General features: G+C 38.4%; 1 protein-coding gene across 6 annotated transcripts in view; it reads left to right on the forward strand.

Moving 5' to 3' along the window:
* The first annotated feature begins 6,678 nt into the window (after positions 1-6,678).
* LOC6578067 (sodium/potassium/calcium exchanger Nckx30C) overlaps positions 6,679-12,051 on the forward strand; it is a 42,107-nt gene continuing 36,734 nt past the window's right edge. For 4 of the 6 annotated variants that reach the window (XM_015165982.3, XM_015165980.3, XM_002003953.4 and 1 more), the window contains exons 1-2: positions 6,680-6,782; positions 9,221-10,945. In XM_015165982.3, coding sequence (XP_015021468.2) covers positions 10,087-10,945 — 859 coding nt within the window. In that variant the 5' untranslated portion in view covers positions 6,680-6,782; positions 9,221-10,086. Of the gene's footprint in view, positions 6,783-9,220; positions 10,946-12,051 lie in introns of all 6 variants that reach the window. The other 2 variants (XM_032728553.2, XM_015165978.3) reach the window with 1 other exon arrangement.

The following is a 12,051-nucleotide window of genomic DNA, read 5'->3' on the forward strand; positions in this document are numbered from 1 at the left end:
AGATACTACCCTGAACCCAACAAATAAAAATGCCCATTTAGTATGGCTGAAATTTCAATTTCGATGTATTTAAAAATATAAATAAAATACCAAACTCATTTAATAAAATATAAAAATATTTTGAAACAATTAAAAAAGTTAACATCAGTTGCATCGATCGGGATTCGAACCGCGACTTCTCGATCGAGCGTCATGCAGCTAACACACTACGCCACCCCACTCATGCTAGTGGCGCTGGCAAAACTCAAATACATTCAACTGCTGCGCCATCTACCAAAACTAAACGAAACTAACAGCTGATGTGATTCAACGAATGTTTCTAGAAGAAGTTTGAATGTATGTGTGCAAACGCATACGATGCTGTTGTAGCTGCTGCACGTGCGTTTGTTAATTGGCCAAATATTTGATTATTTTTTATTAATTTTTGACTGAACGGAATTTAATGAAACTTTCAGCATATGATCTACGTATTATATTGAATATTTGAGAAATTAAAAAAAAAGAAAAATCATTCACAATTAACTATAGTGGCACCTGATTTGAATGTTTTTACTCGATAAAAACATAACGGGATGATTTATCGAATTATAAAAGCAAACTCGACGTCCGCGCTGTATATACGGTCATTTTAAAAACAAATTCAAGTCTCTAGCTCTTATATCTTCGGAAATCGACGCGTTCAAACATACGGACAGACGGACAGACGGACGGACGGACAGACGGACAGACGGACAGACGGACAGACGGACAGACAGACAGACGGACAGGGCCAAATCGACTCAGCTCGTCACCCTGATCAAGAATAGATATACTTTATGGGGTCTGCCACGCCTCCTTCTGCCTGTTACATACATTTCAACAAAACCATTATACCCTGATTTCCCATTTTCAATGGGTTCAGGGTATAAAAACACATATTTTATCACTATATTTATTATAAGTTATTTATTATGTAATGTCAAAGGCACAACTTAAAAGATTTAGAAAATCATAATCAGACTTTAAGCTGAATATAAATAAAAATAATAAAAACAAGTAAGAAAGCTCTAGTCGAGACTGCTCGACTACGAGATCCCCTGAACCCTTGGAGCAATAGATATTTCAATACTTTTTCGCGACTTTCAGCTTACACAAGAAACACGCACACACACACACACGCACGTACGCAAACACAGGTATACATACACACACACGCATACAGACACACATACACACACACACGCATACATACACAAACGCATACACACACACACATACACACACACACATACACACACAAGCAACCATGCATAAACACGCATGGGCTGCAGTGTGCGCTTACTATGAGAACTTAATTGTTTAATAACTTTTTTTATGGACGTACGATCTTCATGAAACTTTTAGATTATGATTATAACATGAATATGCATGTAATTGCCAAAGCACAAGTCTCTAGTATTTGAAATACGCTTTTTACAAAAGTGATGGTGAGGGGGTGAATTTAGAGGTGGGGGGTAAATTTTAACAAAAACCGAAATTGTATAAATTGCATATAAGCATACATTAAAAATTTGGAGACTCTAGCAATAAAGGTGTAGAAGATATAATTTTATAACTGGGTTTCGATAAGGGTTTTTATCGATAAAAAAATATCGAGATGAGTTATCGATTTTTAATGATAAACTTGATATGCGCGCTGTAATTACGGACATTTTAAAAAAAATTTGAAGTCTCTAGCTCTTATATCTTCTGAAATCGACGCGTTCATACATACGGACAGACGGACAGACGGACAGACGGACAGACAGACGGACAGGGCCAAATCAACTCAGCTCGTCACCCTGATCAAGAATATATATACTTTGTGGGGTCTGCCACGCCTCCTTCTCCCTGTTACATACATTTCAACAAAACCATTATACCCTGATTTCCCATTGAAAATGGGTTCAGGGTATAAAACAAAACCATTATACCCTGATTTCCCATTGAAAATGGGTTCAGGGTATAAAAAAAAATTAATTACAAAATAAATAAATAATGAAATGATATCAATATACCAAAAATATGTTGTAAAGGAGTAGATTTGATTATATATACGATTTACCTAAAACAATATTAGACAAAAAAAAAAAAAAAACAAGTAAGAAAGCTCTAGTCGAGACTGCTCGACTACGAGATCCCCTGAACCCTTGGAGCAATAGATATTTCAATACTTTTTCGCGACTTTCAGCTTACACAAGAAACACGCACACACACACACACACACGCACGTACGCACACACAGGTAAACATACACACACACGCATAAAGACACACATACACACACACACGCATACAGACACAAACGCATACACACACACACATACACACACACATACACACACAAGCAACCACGCATAAACACGCATGGGCTGCAGTGTGCGCTTACTATGAGAACTTAATTGTTTAATAACTTTTTTTATGGACGTACGATCTTCATGAAACTTTTAGATTATGATTATAACATGAATATGCATGTAATTGCCAAAGCACAAGTCTCTAGTATTTGAAATACGCTTTTTACAAAAGTGATGGTGAGGGGGTGAATTTAGAGGTGGGGGGTAAATTTTAACAAAAACCGAAATTGTATAAATTGCATATAAGCATACATTAAAAATTTGGAGACTCTAGCAATAAAGGTGTAGAAGATATAATTTTATAACTGGGTTTCGATAAGGTTTTTTATCGATAAAAAAAGATCGAGATGAGTTATCGATTTTTAATGATAAACTTGATATGCGCGCTGTAATTACGGACATTTTAAAAAAAATTTGAAGTCTCTAGCTCTTATATCTTCTGAAATCGACGCGTTCATACATACGGACAGACGGACAGACGGACAGACGGACAGACAGACGGACAGGGCCAAATCAACTCAGCTCGTCACCCTGATCAAGAATATATATACTTTGTGGGGTCTGCCACGCCTCCTTCTCCCTGTTACATACATTTCAACAAAACCATTATACCCTGATTTCCCATTGAAAATGGGTTCAGGGTAAAAAAAAAAAAAAAAAAATTCCCGAAAGATTTACTTGTCCATTACTATATGGCTCAATTAAAACATTATTTATGTTACTTCATCAGTTCATGAGCACACATTCCATTATAGAGTTAGTGAATCATAAACGATTATTATGAACAATAACCTACTGGTTCATTAAAATAAATCTTAAAATACATTGCTAAAATAATTGATCAATGAATTGAACTCATTAGTGATTCAGCTCAATAGTATAAGCTGACTGATCGCTGAACTAGTTCAGTACTTCATTCAATTATTATTAATATTTACACAGAATTACTGGAACAGCAACGAATTTTGCAATAACAAAGGTAATTTAAATGCCGACTTTATGGTTGATTAAATCGTATTATACGGCCATCACAATTATAGATCCATATCTAAATATTATAATGTCCACCAGGTTAATCTGATGGTAATTAGTAAATATAAAGGAAGCTGCTGGAACAGAAAACAATTTGCATAAGCCAAATAAATTCGTCTGAATACGGAGGCAGATCTAAAAATACTGTAAATGCTGGGCAGAGGAAGGTGCGCAGGGGCGGAGGGGCATAAGGGTTGGAGGGCTAGGCGAGGCTGCTTTCTGCCAAAATAGGAAGTTCAACCAACCATGAGGGGGTTACGCTGTGGTTCTTCCCCCTTCATCCAGTTCTACTCAGCCCCAGTCGCAGCGATTTATCAAAGTTCATTGAAATTGTGAGCCGCCTCGAGTCGGAAAAGTATTCGTCCTTGGGTGGTTGGTTTTGGAGGCGGGGCTGTGCTGTGCTGTGCTGTGCTGGATGAGGTGGGTGGTGAGGCAGTGTCCTTGCCACTGACTACGTCATTCATTAAAATGTGTTTGCAGCTCGTAAGTTTTTGGCGCATTAAACAGCATTGAGCTGTCAGCCGTACTACAATCCAAACAAAGTGCTATAAAAGCCCGTCACATGCTCAGAGTGCAAAACTTTCTGCACATTCAAGACGCCGCCTCCATTGCCACACCCGCCCCAACAAATTTATTATTGCGTATGGCCAGAGCTAATTCCAAATGCCGCATCCTTCAGCAAATGAAAAGTCAATACGCCACATTTGATTAATAATCATATTATATGCTTTATTAAGCATCCAGACAAAGCAGCTCACAGTGGAGTGAGCGGGACTTGTATACCCTCATTGGTTTGCATACCCTCTACTAACGATTGCAGGGCATGTGCTAAAATTAATTTAGATTAATTTACCACTAAATTGCCAACGCACATAGACAATTGGATGATCTATCACTCAAGTCTTAGCTGAGATTTATGTATCAAACCAAAATTGAATAATCAAATCAAATGAACAAAGAACACTTTTTGGAGAGATCTGACTGCATAAAGATACCCTGGGAGTCGGGCCAAACTGTGTATTTAAAATTATTATTAAACAAATATAATGCTCATGAATATTCCATAAACATAATAATTAATATTTGTCGTATTGTGGTTAATGTAAAGGAAGTCACGTCTTGCCACTAATGACTAATGTCTAATGTCTAATGTCTAATGTCTAATGTCTAATGTCTAATGTCTAATGTCTAATGTCTAATGTCTAATGTCTAATGTCTAATGTCTAATGTCTAATGTCTAATGTCTAATGTCTAATGTCTAATGTCTAATGTCTAATGTCTAATGTCTAATGTCTAATGTCTAATGTCTAATGTCTAATGTCTAATGTCTAATGTCTAATGTCTAATGTCTAATGTCTAATGTCTAATGTCTAATGTCTAATGTCTAATGTCTAATGTCTAATGTCTAATGTCTAATGTCTAATGTCTAATGTCTAATGTCTAATGTCTAATGTCTAATGTCTAATGACAATAAAATTTATAAACTGTTATTTTTATTACTGGTTGTACTAGCATCTTACTTGTATACTACTTTCTGTTCATAAAATAATCTTCGTACTGGTAACTTCACATTTGTAGTTGTATTTGGCAATACTTTCACATTTTAATAATCCAACAGTGAATTGACCTCTAAGCCGTTTGTTAAATACCAAATTATAAAGAGACATCTTTTGTTTGAGCTATTCGCCTTGTATCAGAGCAGAGTTTTAGACTGCAGGGCATTTTGTTCTATGGATAGACCTCTCCACTTGTCTGTAGTTTGTCTTTTCTTATTTTCCTGCTGTATTGTGTCTTCCATCTATTGTTATATAACTCTTTTGTTTGGCCACAGTTGACTTGAGCCATTTGTTTGGCTGGCTGACGGCTTTTATATATACAAATATCTTTATCATCTGACAAGTGCAGACAGCGCCATGTGCCGGCCCAAGGATGTGGCTTCAACTCCTATATCCAATTCACCGATTTACCTTTTTCTGTTGTTGTCTTGCGTCTGCCCACAAATTATAATTACAAATGATATATTTTGGCGTTTTTATTATGAGACTGTGCATAAAATAAATGATCTAAATGCCTATTAGAGCTCACTTCTATGACAAACGTGCAAAACTTTGTCCCGCGTGGATGCCCCTAAATTTTTTTTTATTTCTTTGACTAACGTTTAACTTGTTTTGGTTTTTTTTTTTGTTTTTTGTTTTTTTTAAGATTACATGATTTTTAGCACCATAGAAATATATAATATTAGCCTATTTACATGGAAAATGTTCGACATATAACTGAAATACTTAGAATTATATTTACCCGAATATCCGAGTCTATAAACTAAATGTGTACATTTTGTTGTTTATTATCTTTGCTCATTATTTTAAATATTTGTTCGAACATACTATTCTTTGTTAACAATTTATAATTTGTATATAATCTTATTTATTTTTTAATTCGATTAACATTTGCTTATCTGCTAAATTAGGGTATAGCCTGTACGTTGTCCTAAATTTCGTGCGTAAACTCCTCTCATTTTCTTATTTCTATAAATATTTGATATAGCGAACTGGGGCTATCAATGGAGTGGAGCGATGGGGTGGGCTAAGCGGGAGGGGAGCAACAAAAGAGATAGAGCCAAAGGGGGTCCTTTACGACGTCGCATTGTTGTGCGTAGAAATATCTAAGCTATGCGGCGTACCGAACCGGGCATAATCAAAATACAATTGTGCGAGGATGTGAGAGTGTGTGTATGTGTGAGTGAGTGCGGCAGTACACGTGTGTGTGTGTACGCGTATATGGGTGTTTGTGTGTGTGACTGTTTGTAAGTGTTGTAACGCGTGCACGAATTCTATTTCATGTAGTGTGTGCTAGTGCTACTGCTGTATGTTTGGCAGCTGAGTCTACCTGAGCCTAGCAAACGGTCCTCGCTCTCAGCAAAAGTTTGCTATAAACTGGAAGGCAAAGAGCAAGCTACAGTAACAGAGGGAGAGAGGGCTTAAGAGAGTCTATTAAGGAGCCAGCTAGCGGGTGTGAGAGAGCTAATATTAAAGCATTCAAAATGCCAGAATAATAAATTCATTAATTATAAATTTAAACAACACCAAAAGCAAATGGCACATAAACTAAGTGAAGGCGGGAGAGAGCCGAATGGAAGAGTGGAACGTGAGAGCGGCACTAGCATGCAGCAATCAAGCTCAGCTCCTGTGCAAAACACACAACTGGAAGCGCTCGAGCGATGCTCGTGTGCGCGTCGTTTTCGTCGGCTCGCTTCTCGTTTATTCGACTTTGTCGCTGCGGCCCCGAGGCTCGTAGCAGCTCCGCTGGCTGGCCAAGGAGCCAAAACGTTTTCGTGCGCTGCGCTGACAACATCCTCGCAGGACCAATAAGCGGACGGTGCGTTAAGCAATAAAAAAAATTCTATGCTAGTGTGTGTGTGTGCAGAAACTTTTAATCGTGTGTGTTGAAAATTGATTGCACTTTCAAAAAATACAACAAAAAAGTAGAACGAAAAGCGGAAAGGAATGAAAAGTTAAAGCGAATGACGATATGCAAAGCGAAATGGATTTTTCTGCCAGAAAATTGAAGGCAAACCCAAATTTTATATAATCAAGCAATAAAAATGACACAGCGGTTGCCTGTTCTTGTGTACGTGTGTATGTGTATGCTATGTGTGTGTGCGAGTGCAGAAATGTTAATACCATTGTATCAAATGTGCCTCTGTATGTGTGTGTGAGTGGTTTTGGGTGTGTTTGTGTGTGTGTGCACGTGTGCGTGTCTTCTCGTGCCTTCAGGCCTTTCATAAAGAGGTCAAAACGTTGCTTTCGTTTTTTTACGCTTTTTACAGTGTGCAAAGACAACAAATTTAATGGCCAGCCAAATAAAAGAAACTTGAAGAAGAATCAAAATTGTTGGCGTTCCGTTATTCCGTAATATTTTGGCACCGCCCCCTTTAAGCTGCCCAATGATATAATAGTTGCTACAACTTGAGCAAGACTCCAAAGAAGCGTAGCTTTAACGGTAAGCCGTAGTCGTTGAGTGCGTGTGTCAGAAAATGCGGAACAGAGAAGGAGAGATAGAGAGACACAGAGAGATATATGAATACGTAGTGGAAGAGAGTAGGCATGACCTCCTAATTGCACATTTTTATGGCATACTTTTAGCTGTCGCAATTAATGTTAAGCACAGTTATTTTTTGTGCTGAGCAAAGCTAAGCTGTGTATGGGAATGAGTAAAATAACAGCATAAACGGCCTAACGGCTTAAAAACATACCCCAGTAGTGCACTTTAAGAAAGCTGTGATAATAATTTCTGTAATTATGTGATCATAAAAGTGTTTAATACAATTCGGCTTTAAAAATATAATATAATAAATAAATATTCAGTATATAAATCCTTGAAATGCAGTTGATAATTTGGAAAATAAATTTTAAATAAATCAAAGCCTAATCAAATCAAATACTTGAGTCATTAAAGTGAAAAATATAACCACAATATTAAAATTTAAATTATATCTTTAATAAATAAAGCTTAAATCACATTTTACTAATTTCTTTATAATACCATTTATTAAAATAAATTTTAAAAAATAAAATAAAAATAAAAATGAAAAGCATTTTATGGAACCATTCTTTTAATTATATTAAAAGCAAAAAAGAATTATTTTATGTTCAGTAGTTTTTAATGCATTTACTATTTTCTATTGTCTATTACTTTATGTATATAACATAGGTAAATATTAAGAGAAATATTACTATTGGATCGCAAGACTTTAAAGCAATAATGATTCATTTACAACAGCGCTGAGAATTATGCTTTATAAAATGCTATAAGCCAGTAAATAAAACAAAATATATATGGAACAGTTTTTTGGGCTAAAAGAATTTCATATCACACAATAAAAGTTGGTAATTTTATGTATATATTTAAAACTTTAGCAGCAGTTGACACAAATCTGAAAACTTCATAATTTTAAGGCAAAATTACGTAAATACAAAGGAAAGGACAAAATCAAAATAATATAGCTATAAAAATAAGATGTTACGCAATTTGCAGCGAACCAAAATTTGACACAGCCCTAGAGAATCAAATGCCATAATTAATAATAGTGCCAACAGAATCGAAATTCCTGGCTAAGCTTCAGCCTATGGCTAAAAATACGGCAAAAAAAGAAAGAAGAAAAACACACTCAGGCTAGCCGTAAAAAGTGCGACACTCAAAAGCACACACAAATACATGGAGCCCGTCGGGGGGTGGGGGGTAGAACATTAGCGGCAGCTACTCAAAGCATAACAATGAACGTAACCGCACATAGAGCCTAGAGACAGCCACAAGCAGCTACATAAAAAAATGAAGCAATGAGCGAGGGAGAGAGCAATAGAAAGGAAGATGAAGAGGGAGGGGTAGGGAGAGAATGAGAGAGATTGGGTGTGTATTTGTGTGTATTTGTGTGTGCGTGTTACCTACTAAACTAAATGAAAGTAAAATTGTAAGCGTAAGCTAAAACAACAAACATAGCAGCAGCCGCAGCAGCAGAATCAGCAGCAGCAGTAGCAGCGGTAGTAGCGGCCGCAGAAAACGAAAGCAATAACAGAAACGTGAGCAGCGATAAGAACGCTGAGATAAGCAGTAGAGCGTGTAAGCAAACAAACACACACACACACACGAACAATGAGAGGACAAGAGAGCGAGTGTGAGAGTGAGAGTCGAAGTGAGCGCGTGTGCATGTGCTGCGCTTGCAGAGAGCATGCAAATTGTCTAGTTAAACATAAGCTGGCGTGCAAAAACCGTTTGACTAACTTTAGGTGTTTATCGTCTGCTCTCTCTTTTTGCAGATTTAACAGCTCGTGCAAGTTCAATGTAAATGCGAAAATGTAAACAATACCAGCGCACGCGCAACAACAGAAACAACAACAGCAGTTATAAAAAAAATATAAAACACGCTCTGCCATAAACTGGATCTGACTGCCTTCCAGCTGGGAGCCGTTGTCGTATCCCTTCCAGTGAGGCCTGCAGCACACGGCCAGCGACATTAACAGCGCCACAGCAACGTCAGCAGTGCTGTCCTGCTAGTCGTGCTGTGTGCTACACTGGCAAAACTCAGGGAAATTTTCCACAAGCACACGAACACACACACGCACACAAGGCATACAGTCACACGCACACAGGCACGCACACAGCGTTGTTTTACGTTGCCAAAAAGAAAAGAGGAACGCAACACACACACGTACACATGGCCCAGCCAAGAGCCGTCATCAAAAACGAACGCAACGTCAATGTAGTGGAAATGCTGCGGCCAGCGTCAGCGCCAGCAGCAGCCGCCGCAAGAGTAGCACCAACAACAGCCGCAGCGAGTTGCTTGTCTAGTGCATTGCTGTGTTAATTGTTATTTATGTATAGTAGTGTATATAAATTCGTGTGATATTGCAACAACAATGCAAAAGCATTACAGCAAATAGCCGAGAACGTGCGAAGTACAGAAAGATAGAGAGTGAGGATAGAGAGGGGCAGAGAGTGAAAGAGAGAGAGAGAGTGAGAGGAGAAGTGAACGAGCTGTTTTTAGTAGTGCAAAAGAAAGCGAGCAAAATAAAGTTTCACCAACCACAAACAACGACAACTAACGGTTTAGCAACAACCTTAACAACAACAACAACAACAACAATAACAGGAACAGCAACAGTAACAACATTTAACGGGTCCAATGTTGCAGCAAACAACATGCAGCAAACAACAATGGCAGCAGTATCAAGAAGAAGAAAAAGAACTGGAGCAACAACAACAGCAAGAACAGCAGCAGCAGCAGCAGCAGCAGCACCAAGAACAACAGCAAACAGCTAAGGCTACTAGCTACAGCAACATAGCGCGCCTTGGCAACATGGGCCTTAGCAACATGCTGCCAGCCAGCAATAGCACCACAACAACGATAGATTTCAACAGTCGCCGGCGACGCGGTCGCCTACGGGCCGCCCACAAATGTTGCCGACAAGTGCCAGCAACAAATGCAAATGTTGCTTATACACAACAACAACAACAACAGAAACAACAACAACAACATACGAAACAAACAAAACACCATGCAAAGCTTTTGTTATCAATAATGTGCGCGAACATTGTCGATTGTGTAAATATTTTAAAATGCTTAGTATTATTAACGTTAACAACAACTACAACTGCAACTAATAATAACAAAAATAAGAACAACAATAGGCACGCCCGTGGGCGTTGTCAGCCGCAATGCTGCCTCTCGTTGCTCCTGCTGCTCTGCCTCTGCCTCTGCTGCGCTCAGGCCCACAAGCCGAAGAGCGTGCACAAGCAACAACACCAACAGCAAGAGCATCAGCCGGCGCACAACAACGATGTCACGTTCAACAACATGGCCGACGTGCCGCCCACTTATCAAGTGAAATCATCGCAAACATCGAATGAGGACGAAGCCGAAATCCTTTATCAGTCCTCCGAAATGTTCGGCGAGGAGGAGGAGGACGACCTTGCGGATGGACGTGAGCCGAGCGGCCGGCAGGTGAACGAGGATAATGCGTCCAACCCACGCGGTATCAATGGTAAGTGCAAGCCAACAAGCCATCTAGTAAGCCCTCTCCCCTTACCCACGAACTCCTTCCAACTTGTATTAATATTAGTGGAGCTGTGATATCAGGACACGCTTCAGCTGTTCCGCTTTGTGTCAGTCGGGATGTTTTCAAGAAAGATTGACTATATTGATTATACTTTACATATTTGATTAATCAAGCAAGAAATCTATCAATGTACAAATTTATATTCGGGAATTTAGTATGAACCCTTGAACTTGTTATTTAAATGAACTACCAAATTAAGTTAGCAATCGAATTAGCTCACTCAGCCGTAAACCATAGACCACCATAAACCATAGACATGCAAAGTTCATGAACTAGTTCTATGGAACTAGTCTAAGAAGCGCACAATTAAATATTGAATGTTTCGTTCACATAGAGAACTACTGAATCGCTGAATAATATAGTTTATGAGCTATTAGGGCAAATGAACTATTGAACGTGCTCATTGAGTTTAATTAGAGTTGCCAACTCCTATATAGTATATGCACGATACAAGATTGTATTAATGACATGTCCTTGAGCATGTCAACGGGCAAGACACCTTCGATGGCATGTCACTTTGGTCCTCATGCGAGCGTCTTGACATTTGAAGACGTCACCAATAAGCATGTCAACAAGAGCACAATTTTCATCTGGAATACGTACCCCGACTTCTTCACACATGCACACATTCAAACGCACACTGTCGGGCGCTCAACAAACATGGCTTATGCGTGATTTGGCCTTTTGCCTGTGACTATGACTAATGGAATTTATATTTAAATGAGGCACCAGAGCGAGGAGCAGGAGCTCTGAGGAGGGAAATTCGCTGTATAAGTGATTTATGCTACAGACGAAGTACAATTCAATCGAGCTCTGAGGGGTCGAAGGCAGAGTCTGGCTAAGTCCTCTCCCAGCAGAAATTCGAATTTGACTTGCATAGCTCACAATCCAAGAGCAAATAAAAATATGCGTTACACAGGGCATATGTGAGATATAACATACAATTTATAATAACAATACATAAATATTAATATAATATATGTATGATAAATTAAATCGAGCAAAGTGAATTTAACTATTTAGAAAGTCAT

Source organism: Drosophila mojavensis, unplaced genomic scaffold, assembly GCF_018153725.1.
Source record: "Drosophila mojavensis isolate 15081-1352.22 unplaced genomic scaffold, ASM1815372v1 contig_49, whole genome shotgun sequence".
Taxonomy (NCBI): Eukaryota; Metazoa; Arthropoda; class Insecta; order Diptera; family Drosophilidae; genus Drosophila; species Drosophila mojavensis.